The sequence below is a fragment of the Elaeis guineensis genome, chromosome 1, assembly GCF_000442705.2.
Source record: "Elaeis guineensis isolate ETL-2024a chromosome 1, EG11, whole genome shotgun sequence".
NCBI classification, from domain to species: Eukaryota; Viridiplantae; Streptophyta; class Magnoliopsida; order Arecales; family Arecaceae; genus Elaeis; species Elaeis guineensis.
Window position 1 is genome coordinate 135,394,271 of NC_025993.2, and position 25,422 is coordinate 135,419,692.

At 36.6% G+C, this 25,422-nt stretch overlaps 1 protein-coding gene across 1 annotated transcript; it reads left to right on the top strand.

Moving 5' to 3' along the window:
- Nucleotides 1-14,724: 14,724 nt before the first annotated feature.
- LOC105060388 (uncharacterized) lies at nucleotides 14,725-22,381 on the top strand. The gene is made up of 2 exons (XM_010944062.4): nucleotides 14,725-14,906; nucleotides 20,106-22,381. The coding sequence occupies exon 2, from the start codon at nucleotides 20,178-20,180 to the stop codon at nucleotides 22,089-22,091; it is 1,914 nt and encodes a 637-aa protein (XP_010942364.2). The 5' UTR covers nucleotides 14,725-14,906; nucleotides 20,106-20,177; the 3' UTR covers nucleotides 22,092-22,381.
- The last annotated feature ends 3,041 nt before the right edge of the window (nucleotides 22,382-25,422 follow it).

Sequence of the window (25,422 nt, forward strand, 5' to 3'; positions counted from 1 at the left end):
TCTCTTAGACATGGTATTAATTTTTTCAAGATGATGCGTCCGACCACATCTGAGGAAGTTCAGCGCATGAGTAGGATTCCTTATGCCCCAGCTATAAGGAGCCTCATGTATGCCATGCTGTATACTCGATCTGATATTGTCTTGCTGTGAGTGTCATGAGCAGGTATCAGTCGAATCCAGACGAGAAGCACTGGATAGCTGTGAAGAACATCCTTAAGTACTTAAGAAGAACTAAGAATTTATTTTTGATCTTTGGAGGAGGTTCTGAGTTGCGAGTCGAGGGGTATATTGACTCAGACTTTATATCTGATCCTGATAATAGAAAGTCTATGTCATGATATATATTCATTTGCAATGGTGGCGTAGTCAACTAGAAGAGTTTCAAGTAACCCATCATAGCAGATTCGACCATAGAGGCTGAGTATGTCGCTGCTTCAGATGCTGCAAAAAAGACTTTTATTCAAGAAGTTCATCACAGAACTTAGGGTTATAACATCAGATACCATACCACTTTATTATGATAACAATGAAGCCATAGCGCTTGCTAAAGAGTCAAGGTCTCATTAAAAATTAAAGTACTCGAGTAGTAGTATCATATCATACGCGACTACCTCGAAAAAAAATATGTAGAGGTGCAAAGAGTAGACTCCATGGACAACATGGCAGACTCACTAATAAAGTAATTGAGGCAGCCAAAAATGAAAGTCCATCTTGAGAAGATGGGACTTAATTTAGTGGTCAATTGGTTTTACTCTAAGTGGGAGATTGTTAGATGTATGTCCTAGAAGTCAATATGGCTGATACATTGTAATAAATCTAGAACATAATTTTATACTTAATACATTGATTTGATCAATAAAAAGATAAATTTATTTTTTATTCAAGTATAATATGTCTTTGAATCATTCATAAAATTAACTTTCGATATATATTCTCAAAGAGTTGAGAATTAGAGACATGTATTTAATTCTTAAATACTTTCGATCATAGAATTATCATGAGGACAGTGATCGATTCGGATAGATCGACACACAAATCATTTCTTTCAGGATAAATGAATCTCTGGTCTATAGTGTAGAGACACTGGACGATAAGTGCAGGTAGTTATTAGAGAACAACTAGTACTGAGCGTAATCACATGAGAAATCACTTGAATTTTTATTCGATCATCAGTGATTATCTCGATGCTGTAGTTGTGTGAATGATCTTTTGATCTAAGATAGTACTACTACTCACAGTGAGGCTGTTGGAGTTTGACTGACACATAAATATGAGCCTCAATAAGCCCTTGTAGTAGATGTTGACTACAGTTGGTCCACTGTAGGAGTAGGATGTGCATCAAGATAGGATCTATCAACCTTGATAGAGAGTAGTCCTATAAAATTTGAGAAGCTAAATCTGAGAATCTGTGACCACAATAGTATGATTGATAGAAAGGAGTTTCTATAGAAGTCACAATTGGACTTGAGCTAATCGAATCTATCATATGACTGATGTTGAGATTTGACAATTTATCGATGACCTGCCATCTAGTCGGGACTTATGATAGAGAGATTGAATCACATGCTAACTATATCTTGAGGATCATTTCAGTTCTACTAGGTTGTCACTGTATACTGTTAAGTGTCACTGGTAGATTGTGAGAGCTCACTATGATTATTCTAGATCAACAATCCTTGATGAGTTAGAATGGAATTGTTCCGACACATTGAAAAGAGTTTCAATGATACTTTGATAGAGATCATTGTATATCTCACTACAGATAGAATTGAACCTTTGGGGTCATATAACAAAAGAATTAGGCCTGAAATTAGCAATTGGACTTATGAAGTGTCAATTGGATTTAGAGAAATCCGATTGAATTCAAGGTAACCTTCTTAGTACATAATTGGACCTAATTTTTTCTTTATATTGGGATTTCTTATTTGATAAGATAATTCAAACTTAATTATCTGCTAATAACCTAAATAAATTAGATTCATTGGATTCCAATTGTTGGGTGTCTAAGATTTTGAATCATATGAATTAAGGATGTGAGTCCTTAATTAATATTCCTTGATAGTTATTATGGGGCGCCACTTGATTTGATCAAGTTAGGCGTGTCCCATGATTAGAGGGCTTATGGATCCCATATGGGGCATCCCTTGGGTACATTTTGGAGTGTATTTATATTGGTATAAGGGCTCCAAGAGTTGGCACCTAAAAGGATTCCTAAAGGAAGTTGAATAACTTAAGTTATTATGAAACCTAATGCAAGTATGACTTATATTATGAGATTGAATAAGATTCAATCTTTTAACTTATTTAAAGGAACTTCTCTTAAGATTCCTAGAGCATCCCAACCAGTAGCTCATGCCCACCAAAGAGAGCCCCCATGCCCTTTCTTCTCCTCCCTTTCTCTTCTCCCCTTGGACATCCACACGTCCTTGTTCTTAGGTGTCCCACTTCTTTTCCACACCTAAGGCTGTTGGGCATCCACTTTGGTGCTGGTTCCTGGTGCTTGGTAGTAGCATAAGAAAGGGTAGAAAGGCAAGAGAAAAAGAGAAGAAGAAGATTAAGGAAAGAGATCAAGAGTTGATCGCAATCTAGACTTCGTTCAGATTCACAAGCTAAATTTTTTTAGAGAAAAAAATTCAATCTTAAAAAGGTTGTTCCAGGCTGATCCCTAGTGGATACCGTAGTGGCTGGATACTTTCATGGCTAAGAGAAAGCCTCTTTTCTTTCAGATGCAGATTTAAAGAAAAGAATTGCGAAACAGATATGTGATTCGATCATATGTTAAATTTCAGTATATGTTCAATTTCAGCATATGAAATAGATTCTTGTGGTTTATTTTTTATGTATGCATAATATAGATTAAATGGTGTTTTAATCTTATTTTTCACTGTGATGTTTAGAAAATAAAATTTTAAAACACACATGTATACCCCTGCATACGAATTTCAATATAGATCTTTTAGACCCTATGGCATTCACTATTTGCTCATTAATGTTTACACTTGCATCAATATACAAATGATAAAGATCGTCAATCAAGAAAGCACGTTCTACAAGTTTATTTTAAAATAAATAGAATATATATCTTCATTGAAATAAAAATTATAATTATCCTATGTCAGTATAAAGATAGAAATCAAATTTCTACTGGCTACAGATACATAGTAACAGTCTTTCAAAAACAAACAAAATCCTAACGATAGTCACAGAAGATAGATTCCAACGGTCACAGTAGCAACCTTTGCTCCATTGCCAACCTGAAGAGTGATCTAACCTTCTCTCAACCCTCTAACTTCTTCAAGATCCTACATTGAAGTGCACAAATGAGCACTTGAACCAGAATCAAGAACCCAACTAGAAGAAGAGGAAACCATTAGATTTATTTCAATAACAAGCATTTCAGACGTACTTTTAGAAGGCCCATCTTTTTTTCTGCTCTTGACAGTCGTCAGGTAGGCCGGACAGTTCTTTCTTCAGTGGCCTTCGACATTGCAATGGAAATACTTTCTCTTATCGTTGGCCTTCTTAAAAACCTGTTTCTTAGGCTTGACCTCATTCTTTTGCTTCTTCACGAAATTTTCCTTCTTCTTGAAAGAAGATTTTTTTTTGAAGGAAGCCTACTCCACAGCTAGAACTGTACCCCTTGAACTCTTCAAGATGCCCTTTGTAGTCACCAACATATTCAATAACTCCGACAAAGTAACATCGATCTTATTCATATGGTAGTTCATGATGAACTACCCATATAAATCAGAAAAAGATTGGAGGATCAGACCGCCTGCAGTTCCTTGTCTATGTTCATTCCAAGCTTTTGAAGCTCCTCTATGTTCTTGATCATTATCAAATAATGATCATTGACAGACTGCCCATCACACATCTTGCTCTGAAAAATCTTTGAGAGATCTCAAAGCGAGCTGTGCGACTCTGTTCACCATACAACTTTGTAGGTGAACCAATATCTCTCTGACAATCCTCATGTCTTCATGCTGTTGCTAAAGATCATTGGATATGGATGCTAAGATGCAGCATTTGCCTTGTTATCTTCGTCCATCCATTTCTCAAGTGCAGCTCGTTGATCAATGGATGGATGAGCAGGTAACACAGGGCTTCCTGATCTAGACATGAGTAAGCTTTTCGAAATTGAGAATAATTTTTAAATTTTGAAGTCAGTCTTTGTAATTTGTGCCGGTTAACCTATTTGTATCGAGGATTCAGGCTAAGGGGTTTGAAGTCGACATGATTATCTGCAGAGAGAATAGTTTCTAGTTAGATTTTATACTTATAAAATTATTTATTTTAAAAATTTTAAAAATAAACAAAGGCTCCTACTATTTCTTCAATTTTTTATACTCCTCGGGTGGAGAAAGAGAAACCTATACGCGATCATTTTAAATGGATACTGTGGTCCCATTAATCTATACATACCTCATCTAACAGTTATTGGTGACTACATACCAATGAGTGGATAACACTTTGTCCATTGCTTCACTAAGCAAGATGCAATGGGCTTGATCTCTAAGTCTTGTGGCCTCACTATCAGTTATTGGTATATTTTTTAGTTAAGTCAGACCCATCATTCACCAGCGGATGCAAATCCATCATTGAGATCCTCACCTAACAGTTATTGAGCCCAACCCCATCTCTATCCTAGGACATCAAATGATGATAGAATGATTGTACCTTCTTGATGCAATCGAATTACTGTAATCAGTCGAGAACGATCAATGCCAGGAAGGCACCCACAACTCTACAACGATGGAAGACCTCTAGACTTAATATTTAATGAAGAGATTTAGATTTAGATCTCTTCTAAATCAGCAGATCTGATATCTGACTGATTAAATTAGGTCAGCACATCAATATGTCTAACCAACCTATTCAACATGAGTGAACTCGAGTCAATAAATAACCTAACATAAAATTGAATCTTCCAATATGGCCAGGTAAGTTAAGATACGTGGGGGTCTCCCGTTGCTTTTCTTAGACACCAATCAAAATTGATCAAGTCAAACAATGAAATCAATTAAATAATCACATTCTAAATTCTTATCTTAGACACCAAATTGGTCGATTAGAATCGATTAGATTAACCTATTAAAATGGACTGAAACCACTGAGCCAAATTCGATCTTGATTCAATCAATTCACATCAAAATATGAATCGATACGACTAACTACAACTAGACTTAACTTTGAGCCCCTTTGATCTAATCCTAATTATCCATCGATTATGTTCAATCAACTGCTCAAAATCGAAAATGAGTTCTAGCCTGATCTAATCAATTAGATCCTAATTGTAGTTTGATCACTTAGACCTAATTTATTCATCCCATACCCACATGCAATAATATAATTTTAGATTTAAAAATAATTTTTTAGGTTATATTTTATTAAATACAATTAGTGGCTTATGATCTTGAAATAATTTTAGATCTAGATCTAGTTTCATATATCAAATATATGTAGTTTCAGCTCTAAATAAAAATACATCATATATACATCAAATTTTAGATCTAAAATTAAATTTATACATATCAAATATATATATAATTATATCTAAAATAATGATTAAAATATTTTAAAAAATATCTTTTCAAAAATTGATTCACATCAAACTAGGACAACCTTTACAATATAGGAGATAAACCCTATATCAGAACAATCTTATATCAGTTTGATGTGAATTTTTAATTATTTTAATTTTAAATCTAAACTTAAATTAAATATATCACATATGATAATTTTTATATTTAAAAGATTTGATTGAATTATTTTAAAAATAATTTTCAAAACAGATCAATCTTATGCAGGATAATCTTTGCAATATAAGGGGTAAATCTTATACCAGGATAATCTTATATCAGTATAAAATTAATTTTAAATTATTAAAATTTTAGATCTAATCTAAAAATTAGATCATATGTATTTTCAAAAGTCTGACTCTGATACCACTGTTAGAAAATCAGGTAGGCAGCATATATAGATTTCAAAATTTTGAAAACTGCAGCAGAAAACAAATGGATTAAACCCTTTAACCTCCACATGCAATAGATCAAATCTAATCCTATCCAAGCTCAAGAGAAAATACACATATACAATCTGAAATTTAGACATAAATATAAGATCAGATCTCTTTACCTTGATGCAGGTAGATGTTTGCCACTTCTGATGATCATGGATTCGTAGTGCTCAAGCCGCACACACGTCCAGCCTCTATAGATATCCATCAGGATCGATCTCGAACTGATTTTTCTTCATAGAAAATTTTTTTTTCCAAGAAGAACCTTAGCCTTGAACACTTTGATCAACATCTTGATCTAGACTGCAGGATCAACTCCTTGATCAGCAGCCTTCTTCTTCTTCTCCTCGATCTTCAATCTCTAAGTCACTAAGCACTATCTCTTGACGTGTGGAAGAGGAGATGCCCAACTCTTGGGCATGGAAAAGAAGAGAGGGAGGAGAGGAGGCATGGAGAAGGGAGAGAAAATTTTGTTGACCAAAAATTCTATTAACTAGAAACCCTAGAGACCTCCCCTTATATAGATACTACCTTGACACATATTAGAAATCTAATTATCTTAAAAAGATAGATCTTTATCTCATAAGAATCTTCTAACTTTTTAATCTGATTTATACCAATTAAAATCAGATATATAATGATATATAATCAGCCCTTTTAAGCATGTACAAGAGGAGTCATAGGGTTTCTAACCAAATAAGAAAGAGGCGTGGCCCCACCTCTCTCTCCTCCATGCCACACATGAGAAGGGGGCGAGCCCCACTTGCCAAATCCAGGGGTTGATGCCCCCTGGTCTTGCCAAAAAAAGAAGATTGCGCCTCACTCTTTCCTTCAATTCCACATGCACACTTAGAGATAATTAGGAGATAAACAAGAGATAATGTTAGGATAATTATGTCAACTAATTGACTTAATCAAATCTTCTTGGACTCATAATTAAGAGCTCAATTAAATTCAAATAGATTTAAATTAGGTTCAAGGCTATGGACTCGATCAAATTGAACTTTCAAGAAGAATTAGGTTTAACCGTGTACTAGCATGATTCTCATAAACCTAATAGGATTTTAATAAATCCTAACCCAATTGGAACTTCATAAGTCTAATTGATAAATTTGAGATTAAATCTCTTAATGTATGATCTCTTAGATTTTATTCTATCTGGTAGTGAGATATATTGTGATCTCCATCATAATATCATCGAAACTCTTTTCAATGGATTGAAATATTTCTAATTCTACCTTTCGAGGGCCATCGATCATCAAGATGACACCCGATGAGTCTCACAATCCATCAGTGACACCTAGCAGTATATAGTGACAAACCAGTAGAATGAAAGTATAAATTTTAAGTACAGTTATCATATGATTTAATCCTTCTATCATGAGTCCTGACTTGACGGAGGTTATAAAAAACTCGTCAGACTCCATCGTCAGTCATATGCTAGATTGGCTCAACTCGAGTTCATTTATGAATTTCATAAAAAAAATTTTCAGTATTCACACTTGCTTTGGCCAAAGACTTTCTGAACTCAGTCTCACAAATCGTATAGGACTTCTTCTTTTCTACCAAAATCGATAGATTTTATCCAGGTGCATCATATCCCAAACAGCGAATCCGAACCTACTGAAGCCAATATATACAGCAGGGATCCGAATGGTTAAAGACTAAGAGAATGTGCAGTTAAATCCAGTAGCCTCACTGCGAATAGTCAATGACACCGTAGGTCAAAGGACCACTCACACCACTGCAAAATTGAGAAGACCACTGACGAGTGAGGAGACATCCATGTAGTTCTCGTATTGATCATACTCAGTGCAAGTTGTTCTCTAACAACTACCTGCACCTTCACCTCAGTATCTCTACACTGCAAATTTGAGACTCATCTGTCCACAAGAGAGGTGAACCGTGCCCCAATCTCAAATAGATTGATCATTATCCTCCATGATGATCCTTTGATCGGAAGTATTTAGAAATTAACCACTAAATAATGTATGTCTCAAATTCTTAACTCTTTAAGAATGTACAAAAATCATTTTTGTTAATTTTTAGGATAAATCATGGACACAAACATGATTGGAATGAAAAAATCCTTTATAGATAATAAAAAGATTACAAGTACAAGTTTAGGCCTAGAATTATATAATGTGTCAGCCAACAATTGACTTCTAGAGCACAAATCCAACACATTGGATATGTAATGCTCTACTCATGAGAGAGAACAAAATATAGAGGAGATAACTCTCAACTCTCAACCCTCTCTCGATCCAAAAGCACTCACCCATACAATACTCTCAAATAATCCTAGAAGGCTCCCTCACAGATCTATCGATCCAGGATCCTTGACACCCCTGGACACTCTATGATGATCCCAGCTGCTACATCATGCCCCAGCTTGTCCCTAAGCAACCCTGCCATTTTAGGACACTCCCAACTATCTAATACCCCCGGCACTCTCTGAGACCCCTGGCTCTCCCTAAGATCTACTCCTGATCTCCCTAAGATGCCCCTGGCACTCCGAGCCTGTCCCTACCTATCACGGCCATTTGACCTAGCTGAACTTAGGACACTCCCGACTATTTTCCTGAGATACCTCCTTTAACTATTGCACTGTCGAGCCTCTCTCAACCCTGCACCACCAGGGATGCGCTACTGCAGCACTCCAGTGCTCCCTGCCTCGACCTCTGCGCCATCTTATTAAGACTCTCGAGCCCCCTGCAATGCCCCACAGGGCCCTCTTGACTCTGCTCTACTACTGTCGCATCATGGCTCTTACTACAAGTCCTTCTATCTGTAGCCGAATAGCCCACTACTTATAAACCTTCTGCAAATGCCCTAATCAAGTCCACAGCCATCTGATAGCTCCTTGGATCGACACTCATTCGTCTGATCGTGCATTTACCTAGAGAAATGTCTGTGAAACCTATTCGATCCACTGTGGACCATGAAAACCTAGAAAAAATGCCATCTCGATCCACACGGGTCCCCATGGACTGTGGTCCACCATGGATTGTGATGACAGCCGCGCACTATCGCTGCTACACTGGGCCTAGGCTAGCCATCGCGCACGCCTGTGCTATCCCCCGTGCTAGGCCTAGGTGCAGTCAAGTGCACTACTGGCTCGACTGTCGGCCTGGCCCACACTACCGTCCACCTCCATCGGTCCGTCGCTGCTCCGATCTCTATGCAGATTTTCTTCACATGTAACTTCTTTATCCGAGTCTGTTTGGACTGTTCTTGATCTCATTGGACTCTTTCATCATCTTGGATCTCATTCTGGGCTTATTATAGATCGAATCTCAAGACACCAGATTCCAACACCTCAGTCTTCTACTTCTACTAGGCCACCTTTTAGCTATGTTGTCCGACCTGGATCTGATTTTTCTTCTCTTAGCTCTGGTCCCTCTATAAGAACCCAAAGCAAGAGACCTATCCCCTCTTCATCTTTTGATCAACCTATCATTGAGTTTCCATCTGATAAGGAATAGCTCTTCTAGGTCTAGGACTTGTACTATTACACCTTATGGTTAACTTAGCAGTTCTTAATTTTGCTTATCTTTTATATTGTAGTCATCTCTAATGTTGTATTGTTTGTATAGTAACTTTTTGTAAACAATACAATCAATGTACTTGACTTTACAATCTAATAAAAGTACCCTTCATTTTGATATGATTTATGCTCTATCTTATTTATCCTTATTCTCTTATGTTTGATGTTGACAAAAAGGGGGACAATAGACAATATTGAGCATATTGTCAAGTTAACAAGTTAAAATTTGCTTCAACAAGTAATTAAAATTTGCTTCAACAATTAAAAAATCTTTAACAATTAAGAGGGAGCATTTATTAAGGGAGAGTTAATTAAGAAAGTTCCGTAAAGACAAAAGAATTTGTATGCACTTTTGTAAACTCCTAAAAATTCCTTCAATATGTTAGCACCTACCCAAATCATGCATATAGTGTATATTATGATATAAATATTGAAAATATCATCTACTTGATACCATTTTTATGGACAATACATTATTTTAAATTGAGCAAATTTTTTATCATATATACATCTCTATGCTCAATATTTTATCATCATTAAAAAGGGAGGGATTATTGATCTCAGAAATAATTTTAATGATTACAAAATATTAAAGCATAAAGTTAAACTAATATCTTTCAAGTTTTCTAAAGAATATTTTTGTAGAAAGAAAGTACCCTTAGAAAGGCTTGAAAATAATTGAAGAGCATTTGAGCTAAGAAGGATTAAAATTGAAGTCAAATTACATAAGAAGAAGTCGAGTCGACTTCTGATGGAATCGAGTCAACTCCGACACTCTCTAGACACTAGCACAAGAACTTGATACAAAGTCGAGTTGACTCGAAGAAGATCTAAGCCAACTCTCTCAGACAGACAAAAAGATATTTTTGGATTTTTGAAATCGAGCCGACTCAAAGTCAATCCAAGCCGACTCTCTCAGAAGGATAAAGAGCTTGATTTTTTAGATCCAAAGATGAGCAGACTCAAAGACAGAATCAAACCGACTTGAGACTATTTCGAACCGACTCGAGTGCTTCTGATGGGCATAACAGCTAGTTTAGCAGCCTGTCCTATTTTATCCAAAATTTTTCAACATCTATATCTCAGCTCCAACAATCATAAACAGCTAGTTTTAGCTTCAAAACTTACCAAACTTAGAAGGAATCATAAGGACATATAAAGGAAACCAAGGGACAAAAAAAAGTAATTGTTCATGTGAAAAAGCTCAACTGTTCAGCATTCATTACAATTAAGAGATTCACCTACTTCCAACTCATATTTTCTTAACTTTTGTGAGAGCATTGGTGAGGAGAGTAGAAGCCTTTATTACAAGCATTCAAGCTCACTGAAAGCAAGCTACAACGATAACAATCCGGTCATTTGAGGAGCTCTTCTTTATTGTAACAAATTTTATTTTCGAAACCTCTATTATAGTTTCAGTTTGGACTGAAACTTGGAAATTGATTTGATCCAAACCTTTGAATTGGATTGGGAGCCTAGGGTTAAGGTATATGTAGGTTTTGATTGATTGACCTGATAAAATCAATTGGATTGTTTGTGATCTCAATTAAAATAAATCGGCTGTACTCATTGGAATATAGTAGAATTTCTAAGTGAAGCTTAGGGAGTAGATGTAGATGTTTGAAGTGCATCGAACCACTATAAATTCTCTGTTTGTGTGTGTGTACTTACTCTCTATTCTTCTGCATTTAGTTTATCTCTCACTTGCATCCCTTCACTAGATAAAATTAATAGCTAGTGCACATATATCTATTTAAATTTTTAAAATCTAATTCATCCTCCTTCTTAGGTTGTCTAGCTAGCAACATGAACTATATCCTAGTTGCAAGAAGTTTAGCAACTATTGTTTTATTTTTCAGTTGCTTCACATAAAGTGTAGAAATGGATGGAGCAATAATTCATGTACATCATTGCCGGTCAAAAGGATGCTAGTCGTCGGTTGGGAAGGATGATGGTCTCTGGTAGCCGATCAGGTGGGAGCCTCGTGGTGGGGTGGGAAGTAGAAAAAACCTTGGCTAGCCATCAGGTTGGGAAAGGGACAAGGGCTCTCGAAGCTTCGAAATCAGAGGGCAATGGGAAAAATTAAGATGGCTGATGGGATTAAGGGAACACATGGGATGCGGATGCTGGATCTAAGATCGAGAGACCAAGATTTGGGTCCTACATGTTATATGGAATCCAAATCTGAATCCTCCAAAATGATAGAGATCCATATCCGAATCTATATCTGATGAAATTTCTAGATGGCTATTCGGATCCATATCTGAATCCAATCAGACTAAACTATTTGTATTTAAATCGGACTAAATTAGATGCATATACAGATACCATCGGATAAAATATAATCTATTTTCAGCTCTATTATAAAGTCAGTTCGAGGACATTTGGAGTCAGCTTTTGAATTGTAGAAACTTTCAATTTTAGGATTTATTTTTCTAGACTTCTCCATACTTTTTTAATCTTTCAAATTTATTAAGTTTTTTATAAAATAAATTAACTACTCCAAAAATACATAGTCATTAGTATCATATTCAAATATTTTATACTCATAAAAATGAATCCATTGGGTCAACAACGATGAAAAAGAGATACCACTAGCTATTAAAGGGATGAGTTCTAACAAAGTCTCTAGTCCCAATGGATTTCTCTCAATTTTCTTTAATGTCTTTCCTATTTGGAGCAAGATATCTTCTTGTGCTTCTAAGCTCCAACATACCTTTATTTGGGCCCAAAGGGAGGGAATATGGGAAGCAGCTGCCTAAGGTCACTGTTCCTTTTGTTGAATTAGTTGCAGCATAGGCTGGGCTTGCTACTGCTTTGCTCCACTTTCAGGCAACTCAAATCTGGCTCGAAGGTGACTCGGCCATAGTAATTAATTGGATCACTCTGGACTCTTCTAGCAGGTGCGCCTACCACCCATTTATGCAAGATATAATCTCATGGAAGCGCTCTCTGTTTGCATTTCAGGTAACTCGTATATTTAGAGAAGGAAATTTATGATGATGTTTGTTTTGATGGTCAGGCTTTAGTTTCCACTGAAATGGACCATTTTTGTTGGCTGATGCCATATCTACAATGTTTCCTACACCATAACTTTCATACAGGCTCTGCCTCCTTTTATGTACCACAAAGAAGAAGAAGAAGAAGAAGAAGAAAAGAGAGAGAGAGAGAGAAAAGAAAAAACCATGAATCACCTAAATCATAGGAGATTATATTACAGCAGGGAATGTCCAAGTTTCGAGGCAACAGTGAAGGGCATATGTCAGGTATTGGGTTCGCTCAGATAGCTGGAAGATTTGGAAACTCTTGGTGGCTTGGCTTGCAATCTGATCTCACAGTAAGGCATTTCTGGATTGGCTTACACGAGTTGGATCAGGTGATGGGATTATAAGGGAGTTAAAAAGGTTGTGGTTAGCTATTGCAATTTGCAAGTTGGCTAATTTGGAAGGGAAAATGCGATTGGAAATTTACAGGTGAGAACTAAAAGTAGTGAAGTTGTAAAAGGAGCATTTAGCCTTGCTAAACAACTCATAATAATAGCAAAATGGAAGTACATCAAAAGGAAGATTGCAAGTTTCTTGTCGTAGAGGATTGAACATTAGCTTGGTAGAGAGATGGTGGCTTACGATTCACCACCTATTGATTGGCTCAAAATTAACATTAGTGGTTCTTGAGATTCACCAATCGCTGTAATAGAGGTCACTCAATTGTGACCATCTTGTAATTATCTTTACAATTAATGCCATGGGTGGTATAATCCTCTCATTTAATCAGAAAAAAAGAAAAACACTAGTGGTTCTTTAGATGGGATTTCATCAAATGCAAGCATAGGTGGTGTAATAGAGGACCCAAATGGAAGGCCATAGATGTTATTCTTTGGATCAACCATGGCATTGATACGTGGGCTGCAGTCGATGAATCAACCACGATAGCCATACCATAGGATTTGGGTGGAAGCGGGTTGATTTGGCTAAAAGAAGGATGACAAATGGGAAATGGAGAATCCTATGGTATCTAAAGATTTAATTGAAAACATCAAGCAGTTAAGCAATCATTCTTTTGATTCTCTTCACTCAGATTTAAAGAAGCCAATGAAGCAACTGACAGGTTAGCAAGATATGGTAGAGAACATTGATGGTATGTTTGATCGCTTTCGGATTTTAAGTGGTCATGCAACCAAGTTGGCCGCAAGACATGATGACTCGAGTCATGTTGCCCACTGTGCCCAGATCCTTCGACTCCAAAATGATCATGCCTTTTTTAAGGCTCTGAATGATATCTCACCCATCTCTTACCTCTTTTTTCCTCTGATTTTTCTTGCTAGGCTCCAAGAACGATAAGGACCGAAAGCAAGTCGGACATGGTGCAACTACATATAATTCGGGTCGGATTTGGATATAAATTTTTGAGCCCGATCGAATTTAGATGCGGAGACTTAATTGGGATAAAAATAAAAATAGATTCGGATAGAGATATCTTTGATTTTTCTGGAACCAGATTCGAATTCAGATTTAAATTATCCATTTTAATATATAACCTGCGTATAGATATAGCTAGAGAAATTCTTTGTGCATCACATGTGGTGTAGAAAATCTGATGTGGAGCGCATTATTTTGTCCGATTAGTTCATGTAGCCACCGTTTCTCAACACATATTTAATACTAATAAATTATTTTTTTTATTTAAAAATTTTATATGATAAAAATATTTTTTTTAATAATTATGATATTTTTTCACAAAAATTATGACACTCTATAAAAATACTAAATTAAAAAAATGTTATAATTTTAATAAAAGATGTCATAATTAAAAAATAATAAATATATATAAAATAATATTATGATATCTTTTCATAAAAATTATGATATTTTTTTATAAAATTATAACATCTCATTTTAATTTAATTTTTAGTAGAAAATAGCATAATTTTTATAAAAAAATATTATTTAAAAAATATTATAAATTTTTTAAAAAATATTTTTATTATATAAAATTTTAAAATAAAAAATTAATTATATGTTAGAGAGGATGGTTATACGAGCGAATCGGGTAAGACGGTGCGCTCCGTGTTGGATTTTCTGCACCGTCTGCGGTTCACAGAGAATTTCCATATAGCGTATAGGTTCGGGCCCGACGCAGGCGAAACCGACCTGCGTTTCACCGATTGCGTTCCCGATTCCCTTCGTTTTCCCGAGTCTTTGGGTGGAGGCCGATAGGGTTGGTTCCCCTTCCGCACTCCTTCCCTCCTCCCAAGCGGGGACCGGCGATCGGCAAGGAGAGACATTCCTCACCGGCGAGAGGGGCATCCGGACCGGCGGTACAAGCGTCCAAGCGCGATACCAGGTAGACAAATCTCGAATCTTGGACCCCTTTTCCTGTTTCCTAGTTTGATTTGATGATTTATTGGCTGGGAGTTGGGAGTTGCGGGGTTTTAATCCACGAGGTAGCGTGGATTTACTGGTTTGGATGGGCTTTTTAGACGGGTTTCCAAGGGAATTTTGATGAACCCGCGGCATCCAGTGGCTGTCGTCACGGAATTGGGCGGGACTCCACGATTTGGCTTTGATACTAATTACGAATCGTATGCCTTCTCTATGGGTGCTGCATTTGTTGTTGGATTCTTTCCTGTTGATGGTTCCCATGGAAATCTGGAGTGGTAGCACTAGTCAAGTCACGGTGGGGAAATCATTAATATCTTCGACGTTGTCTCCCCTTTTCCTGTTCTCTTAGGAAAGGAAAATAGGAATAGAGGTAGACTGATGATAGATATGGATATATAAGATAGAATCGAGGAAGCAGAGAGTACTGATTGGTTAATAAGTTATTGACTTTTAATCAGGAAATATTGGTGCATATACACTGCAGATGGTATGTGGAAGAATAATGGAGAATTTGCTAGTAGACAGATACATTAAACAAGAAATATTGGGGATGACACAGACACATACATAAGATATGGGAGATTGCATAATTGTTAAGGGTTAAACTAAGAATGAGATGGAAGTGCCTTACTACTAGCCAAAAAGTTTAAAATGGAAGATGGACATGCCGTGACTTGCAAGAATGATACAATGATCTCATTGGGGTCATAGAACAACATTGTCAATTGTAGGAAGCTTATGCCCTTTAAAGGCTAGTTCTTGTTCATCCTTTTTCTTTCTTAATTTAGAGAGGGATAAACCTGCTTGATTTCGATCTTCTTCTACTGTTGCTTTTGGTTCTGAAAGAAATGTGTTTTTGAGATTATCCTTGGTTAATTTTTCTTTCTTTTGAACCACTGGCTTTCTTAGAGGAAACTTTGCTAAACTTGTGTGGCAAACTGACTGCTTATTTAAATTTTCTGTCACCACCTACAGCTCGTATGCCCCTCTCATTATTTCAAGTATTCAGAGCCCAATAGGCAATACTCTTCCAGTTTTGAGTCTAATCGTTTGAAGTGGTGAAGTTGGTGGGAGTGGAAAAGTTCAGGACCATCCAGAGCTCTTATCACCATTCAAAGCTCAAACACCCCACTCACTGCTTATTCAAATTTTCTGTCACCACCTACAGCTCATATGCCCCTCTCGTCATTTCAAGTATTTAGAGCCCAATAGGCAATACTCTTCCAGTTTTGAGTCCAATCGTTTGAAGTGGTGAAGTTGGTGGGAGTGGAAAAGTTCAGGACCATCCAGAGCCCTTATCACCATTCAAAGCTCGAACACTCCTCATTATTTCAAGTGCTCAGAGCTCAATGGGCGCTAGTCATATTAAGTGTTAGTCTTGTTCAATTGGAGTTTGGACACTATAAGACAATGGATGGTTTCATGTCTTCAAATGCTCCATGCTGTGTTGCCTTGATTGTTGTTTAATCTTGTTAAAGGTTCTTGCTGTTGGTTGGCATGCATGGCCCATACCAATTCCAGCACAAATGGGACTTGGTCACCAATTAGCTTCTCACGTAAATTAATGCTTGTTAAAATTGTATTTTTTTTATTGAATCCATCGTTCACAATCATGTCATTTAAGGCTCGCTGTTTCTGTATCATGCTCGAATTGGTTGGCCAGCGGACCCCCCATATAATTCTATACCAAGCTCGAACTGATACAGCAGGATGGAGGGAGAAGGAAAAAGAGGAAAAGAAAGAGAGAGGGGAGGGAAGAAGAGAGAGAGGGAGAGAGCCCTTGGAGGCCTATTGAGGCCATCGAAAGAAAAAAGGCCATTGCGCCTACTGCAAGGCTAGCGGCGACGCAGGGGGGGTGTTGGGGGGCGGGGGGAAGAAAAGAAAGGAAAAGAGAGAGAGGGGGAGGGAAAGAAAGGGGCGATGGAGAGAGAGAGCCTTCGGAGGCTCAGAGGCATCCAATCAAAATCGGGGTAGATGTCCTATTTTGTCATCCTTTCTTTTGCAATATCAGAAGAAATCAGCAACGTCGTTGTCGACTTCACTTAGACTCGTTTTTTTATTTTGATGATATCGAGCGTTAAGTAAAGTTGGCAACGGTATTGCCGACTTCATCTGATATTGCCAAAAAAAGAAAAAGAAAATAGGACGTCCACTCCCATTTCAATTGCTCGTCTCCAGTCCTCCAATGGCCTCGACGGGATTATGGAAGTTCTCTCCTTCTCTCCCCTCTCCTTTCATCCCCTCTCTCTTTCTCTCTCTTTTCCTCTCTTTCCTTCTCCCTCCTCCCCCGCCAGCCCTCGGCAGCCTCTAGAGGCTCTTTCTCCCTTTCCTTCTCCTTTCCCCCTCTCTCTTTTCCTCTCTTTATTTCTCTCTCTCCCATCACTAGTGTTTTATTTCGAACAACGCAACTGTCCCAGTCAACCATCAGTATGGTTCGCCATGCCTCAAACCAGGCAATTTGGGATGGTTCCGCTGATCATGATGTCATTATTGCTGATTTTCATTATTGAATTATGCTCAAAATCTGATTAATATCTGAAATAGTATCCAATTTATATTCATATGTAGATGGAACCATATGGATATGCTTAATATCCTATTTATATCCATATCCATAGAAAGAGAATATTGGCTTTGAAGGATTCGTTGTCCGGTAAATGAGTTGTTAATGTTCTAAGATTATTATTTGATAGGATTAATATGGTAATTTAACTTTTTGGCTTTTGAAAAATGGAAATATTATTATTTGATTGAGGTTGTTGGTAATTTATTTATAGGATGCTGAGAGAGTTATGCTTGTATATGAATGTGATAAGAAAATTGATGTCTTTGATCTCATTACAAGGTTTTATATCATATTGGTTATACATACTTGTCAAAAAGGATCAACCTAATCAATCAGATCTGAAACAACCCAACTGGATGTCAGGCCAGTTTGGTTTCATTAAAAGGTTGGATGTCTTAAACCCAACCAAAGTTGGCTAGGTGGCTCAACTGTGTGCCGGTTTGAATTGTGCCTATTCGAGGGCCTGTTACTAGTTCTACATGTTATGGGCCACATGAGAAAGGCTTTGCTTATCGTCTTTGCCCCATGAGAACTAGAGAACTTGCAATACAATGACAAAATCCTTTTTTTGATGTTTCTTCCTTCTGCATCTCTTCAATCATCTCCATCCACTTCATATTTCTTGTTCCATCCACTTTGGATAAGGGTCTCTATTTGATTCTTTCTCCTCAGCATCTTCCTGGCCCAATCTTTGATGCACATATAAGGTTTTACTTAATCTTCGAACATTTTAATTCCCATTATTTTCCTTCTTCAATCTTTTAATTAAATTATTGCTGTTTCTTCTTATTCATATCGCTTTATTGTTTGAATGAGATATTTTCTTCAAATTTTTGGATTACTAACATAATTCTGATGGTACTTATACCTCTCTTCCACTTAGGTTAGTTATGATGCTTTCCTTTCCTTACTAAGTTCTGTTAGTTGTAAATTCTCTTAAAACTTTATTACCTTTTCCCTCTTTTCCCTAGAAATCAAAATGATAATGATGGAAAGCATGACAACTGCTTAGATATAATTTGAATTGGATTAAGAAAGCAAACCTTTTTGGATTTTGTTTGCTTGGAAATGTTATTGAAAACTTTATATATGCAAGAAAAAAAAATAAGTGGTTAGGGTACTAGAAAGAAAGAGAAGTGAAATGACGGACGCCATGGAATGCATTGTTTCATATTTAATCAATGCACAGAAACAAGGATTTGGTGGAATATATGAAAGAAATATGTGAAAAATTGAAATATATACATTAACAATATTCCATGTCAGTTACTCTGTTAATCTGAATATATAGGGTATAAATCTATTTTCTAAATAGGGGATAGATCAATCCTTTTTCTATGAGCTCTAGCATTGGTTTTGAGTTAGTTACCTGAATTTCTCAAGTCCAAGCAATCAAAATGTATGTAGGGATAATTTCTTATGGGCATAGTCTTAGTGTTCTATTAAGTAGCTGATCTCTTTTGGCCTTTGAAGGATTACTGATATTGTATGGATTGATGGATATTAGGGAGGTCTGAGTGCACTATTGAAGAAATGTTTTAGGATTTAGGGTCGCTAAGATTGGTATATGAACTCTAAAGTTATGGTTAATTCTTTTTTTAAATTAAATTACAAATTGCCTCAGATTTATTTGATGATTGTTGTGTGATTTTTTTATCATCAGAGTAGAAGTGCTCTAGGCAAGGAGCTAGATAAACTTGAGTTAAAGCAATAAGACTTGCCAGTCAATGTATTTTCATTATAGAAGTAACCACTTATCATGGAACCAATCAAGAAATCATCATTACCCAAGCCCTTTCCCTTGGAACATGGTCCACTAACCAAGTTTTGATTTGCATACACAAATCTTATGTTGCACAAGCTCAGGAACTTAGTGTTTTTTTTTTTTTTTTAATATATAACAAAACCTTCATAACTGATAATTTGAATGCAGCCAAAGTTTTGCATTCCACTCGAGCCCGATTTGTTTATGCTGCATATAAAAGCAAGAATAAATTTCCATCCAGAAGCCATGAGAGCCCTTGGATCTTATAGGGATAATGTACCGGTATCTATTCAGGACTTAGATGTGTAACAAATAGAGATAATGCACTATATTTATTGCTGGTGTGAATAGGGAAAAGAAGTTTTTTACAGTAACTGTTCCATTTATGATAAGATGATCCATGTTAGTATCATATAACAATTATTTTTTACAAGGTTATTCATCCTCCATCTGTATCGGAATATACAAATAGAAACTCATGAGATTTTTCTTGCCAATGTTATCCTGGGTTCCATATACAGGCTGCCAATCTCGTTCTTTTATTAAGCAGTTTGCAGGTTTCCCACTTACCCAGTCTGGTCTAACCTTATAGGTACATCCAGGGGAAGTTTATGTATTAAATCGTATAGGAGAGGTAGATAGGCAGTCAGTCTGTACTTGCGTATAATGTAGCTCTTAATAGTTCCTTAGCAAATAAATAATAATCAATAACGACCTGTTGAAGATACAACCCCTTTATGCTGTATTAAGAGTTCTGTTTCCAGTGATTTATAACAATCTAGTTAACTGCCTGAAGGTTATAGATTGATTTAATGGATTTGCTTTTGCAGAATTTGAGCAGAATGTAAGTTGTTTTCAACTCTCATGGGTGAAGCATCCTATGTGTTCCTGATGTTCAGATCATGGCATCTGCAATATTTTCCCACCTGCAAAACCTGTGGCCATTCTCCAAATTCAAGACTGATGATCTGAAAGTTTCCACTCGATTGGTTTATAGGCTTTCAATCCCAGAACAGACAAAACAGTTTGTTTTTGCTCTTAGAGAACCTGGTTCTGATGCTGTGGTGTACATTTTGGCTGCTAAGAACTTGTCGGAACAGTCTGCACTAGATGCACAGTATCTAATTAAAGAAGTGCAGCCTAGAGCTGTAGTAGCTCAGATTGATCCATTAGCAGTGGACGATATCCAGGCTGAGGAGAAGTACTCAAAGAATAATCAATTAAACAATGTGCCAACTTCAGCTTTTGAAGTGCTTAAAAGATGTTTGATAGAAAAGATTAGCAGCAAGCAGTATGAAAACTTTGCTGGCCTCCAGATCTTGCAAGTGATTTTTGGTGTTGGATTATATGGTCATTTATTGGCTGCTAAGAGAGCTGCAGAAGAGATTGATTCACATTTCCTGTTACTTGAATCCCCATATGAAAACAAATGTATTGCAACTGCCTCCGGCAATGTGGAAAGTGGAAACCAAAGCTCGGGGTTGAACTTGCAGACTAGTAGCTTGCTTTCGGGAAATGTTACATCTATCCACTCAAATTCTAGAAAGTTTAGCCTCACTGACACTCTTCTGTCACAGATGGTTCAGTCATTAACGTCCTCCCTTGATTTATTAATTTCGGATAGAACTTTATCCAACTCAGTTTTGGAAGCGGAACCAGGAGAACGCCAGCCGTTAAGTAGCTACCAAGCTCCACCATTTGCGCAATCTGTCTACCCCTTGCTTGCGGATCTACATGACATATTCATTGACCTTCCATCTATCGGAAAAGCTCTGTTCTGTGCACAGAAAATGCTTGCTAATGTAAATGAAGGAGAGACAGTTACTACGGAAATCTTATCAAATGTATATGCCTTCAGAATTGCAGTTGAGGGTCTAAGAATAGCTTTAAACAATGCTGCCCGGTGTCCCATTGACAGAATAAAGAATGACGACTCAACAAAGTTGCAGTTCTCAGAGCTCCCTTCTGAAGAGAAATGTCATGCCCTTTTTGCACAAGCTCTCAGGAGCCAGGCCAGAAAGTTTGGATCTGTGGTGGCTATAGTTGATCCAGGTTGCTTGACTGGTCTCAGGAGGCACTGGAACACCTCCTTGCCTCAAGAGGTTGCAGATTTAGCTGATGAAACCTTAGTGCATCATTTAGATGATAATCATGGGAATGACAAGGGAACTCTGATGGAAAACATGGAAAGAAAGCGGCTATTAGCAGATAAGCCTGTGGTTGCGGTTGGTGCAGGTGCAACTGCAGCTCTGGGCGTATCTTCCCTATCAAAAGTTGTTCCTGCATCCACGTTTATTAAGCTTGCTACATACAACATTCCTACATCCCTTAAATTCGTCTTAGCCCAACTGCAGCGGAAAGCTGCTATTGGACTCAGCAAGATTGTTGGCCCATCAAAACTTTCTGGGGTTGCAAGTGCTGTAGCCGAGACATCAACCTTGAAGTTTACGGCATCAGCTGAGAAGATTCGTGCGGTGACGCACGGTATGATAGCCTCTGCAGAGAGGACTAGCTTGTTGGCAATGCGGACATCATTCTACGAGATAATGAGGAGGAGACGTGCTCAACCATTCAGGATTGCACCATGTGCCACCTTTGGTTGTAGTATAGCTGCATGCGGTGGGCTTCTGGTTTATGGAGATGGGATTGAGTGTGTAGCTGAATCTGTGCCATCAGTTCCCATGATTGCCTCGTTGGGTCGCGGTCTCCAGGGCTTGCACCAGGCTTCTCAAGAAGTGAGACTGACAAATGGCTCAAAGATACAAGAAGCTTTGCAATCTTTGATGTACAATTTGAAGAAAATGAAAGTTGAGTGAATAAGATTTGAGATCTTCCCATTGCGAACCAAAATTTATAAAGGTAAGCATGCTTCAAAATGTCAGCCAAGTGCAGGTTGTACCTCTCCGTGGTGGGAAATAGTGAATACATCTGAGCTCTTCTTTTGAAGAGCTTGCTATAGTGGAAGAGCTTCTTTTTTGCCATTATGACTAGCGTCGGGTGATGAAATGATAAATTATATTATGGGAAGCATTTTGTATAGGAATCCTTTTTTGTGTTTAAAGGGCGATAGTGATTTTTCTAATGCAATCAATTGCTAGTTAATATATGTGCTGAGCCTGCATATGGATTTTGACATTTGCTTTGCTATTCTCTTGCATCATCTTGATGTCTTGTGGTTGCTGCTTGTAAAACCGATCTTAAGATTCTAAAGCCAGACCTACCACTCGAAGGGCAACATGTGACGTCGGATTAGAGCTAATCGAGAGAGCAGCGGAGCTGCAGATTTCTTTGGTTTGGGTTGTTTCACAAATTTTCTTATTTTTTTTATTTGATTTGATTTGATTCTTCATCTAATACATTCTTTAAAGGATGGATAGAATGAAGGATGGATGGAAGAGAAAGAATGAATGGAGAGAAGGATAGATGGATTTTTCATTTATCTTCTTATATATTTGGTAAAATGTGGAAGGATGGATAGAAATGATTCTCTATTCTGATATAGAAGAAATAAGAGGAAGCATGGATGACATTTGTAAAATATTTTTATTAAATAATTTTTTGATAAAAATATTATTATTATCATTTTATGACACTTATTTATATTAAAAAAAGTAAACAATATATAAATTTATAATTTATAATTATATAAAAATTTAATTTAATACATAATTTTATAAATTAATTATTAATAAATTAATTATATAAATAATTAATTAATTTATAATTTAGTTTAAATAGTTAATCAATATTATATAAATAGTTAATTAAAAAATAGTAAATATAAATAGAGAAATAAAAAATAATCTAAGTATTTAATTATAATTATGAAAATTATATATTAAAATTAAAATAATTACTAATAAAAATTAATAGTATATAATTAATAGTATATACAAAAATATATATAAATAACACGAATGAAATAATATTACATATGTGCAAATAAGATTACATATTATTATATAAATAATAATATCAAAACCATTCATAAGCATTACAATGGTTTTGATAAAAATAATATAATATTTACATATGTGCAAATAAGAGAAATATTATTTAAATAAAATAATATTAGATTTTAGAAAGTAATTATCAGCAAATAGGATTTGATGCAGAACGAACTTTTCTTATTTTTATGGCCTTGCATATTTCAGAAATAATCCAAAATTTCATCACATTGTTTTTGAAATAATTCTTAAAAGTGATTTATTCCCAAATATGATTTGATTTGGAAGAAATTTTTCATCCTTTTATTAAGATGGGTTGGATTGAAAATAAATTTAATATTTTTTATATTTTTTATAATTAATTATTAATTAAGAAAAAGGTAAAGAATGTTTTTGATGTAAAAAATGACAAGTTGAATCGAGAGAATATTTTCTAATTTTTGTAGTCATTTTTATCTACAGTATGGGTATGATGTTTCATAAACCTAAAATTATCAAGACGCATGATATAATTAACTTAACTACCAGTGGCATAATCATGAAAACTATATCGGCCAAACATGCCCCTCTAATCATATCCTATATAATAAAAAAAATTGAATAGTTTCTGTCTTGGAATAATCTGAGTCTTTGATTTTGCTTCAATAGCATTGTTGCTGCAAGACTCCGCTTGCAGGTTCAAGATAAGTGCAGCTGAGGTCGGGCTCCTTTTGACCCGAGGTTTAGTACTGATCCGACGATGTGCGCGTTAGGAAGAACCTACTAAGAAAGCCTGCATTTGCCAGAGGTTCTCCGATAGAAGATCCTCCGATGTCTAAATCAATTGGACCTCGAAAACAGTAAAGGAAAGAGAAGGGGAGCAAGAATAATCATATTCTATATCATCTGATTTTATCTCCTTATAACCTCTTTATATAGAGGTTGAGTTGTAAATTATTATGTCAAAATCTGTTAGGCTATTAGGCCTTAGTCCCTTAAGTTGCTAGGCCTCAACCTAACAGGCCATTTGGATAGGGAGTCTGCTCACTAATCTATGAATCAGGATTGTTAGTCATAGGTGCCAGTCGCGGATCATACCCATATTCTGAAAGTTGTTAGGAGGTTCCATGAATTATTCATGTGACTGAATAGACTGATGGCCTATGGTCAATGCAAAGCTGAGGTTCTATCCCAGATGAATTAGTGCCTGCACGAGATATAGGGCCTTGTTCCTTATCGTTGGTTGGGTTTTGAACTCAGGATCGGTAGATGTTCAATCTAGAGATCAGGCAGGAGCTGATGATATAAAGGCGCTTCACCTCAATTTCTCAGATCTTTCTTAAGTATCCGAGGCTATCTCATCGGTGAGTACTTAGTTGTAATCCAAGGAGGAAGAACCCGTGAAAAGAATCTAGGGTTGGATAGCAAATAACTTCCATAACACTTGCCTCTCATTTTCGAGTCTGAAGTGATTTTACTGCTTTAGTCGAAGGGAGTAGCTGATCATGGGGCTGGTCTTCAATCTTCAACCTGACTATCTTTCCCAAGTATTTAATTGATAGCATTTGATAGAAAAAATCTCGGGGTATCATTAATATGTCGCTTCACAAATCTCATTACCCTTATGAGGGCTGGATTACTCGAGGCATTGCACCATAATGATTTGAAAAAGGAGGATCCGGGAATCACCTCTTAGCCCACTAGTATCTGCTAGGTGTCGTACATTGGTAGGTCCTACACCATGTCTAGCGTATCAGCCTACGTGGCTTAATCTGAGGTAGTGTGATGAAGAGTCACATGATCTGGTGGCACTGATATATACCACGTGTCGAAATCTGATGGTGTGGGGCTTGAATCTTGATCGTTGGTGAGTAGTATAAATAAACCTTTCCTTTGTCACCTGCCTTCTATTTTGCTCTATCAAATCTCCGCTACACCTCTGCTTCCTATGCCAAGTACTCTCCTATCATTGCAGTCAATAAAGGGAGGGTTTTCTATTGCTATCATCTCCTTTGGCATTGGTGAACTCTACACAGTGGTCTCCGATTGGTCCTTTCCTCTTATTTTGTATTTCTTTCTCTTTTGCCAGCTTCCAATTATGTTCTTCCTCTTTCTCTTGGTTTAGTCTTTTCTTTTTCTCATTTCTCTAATTTTTTCAGTAACTTTTTCCTTTCTATGTCTTCGACAACGATGAAGTCGGGGGCGAAAACCCCATGGCGAT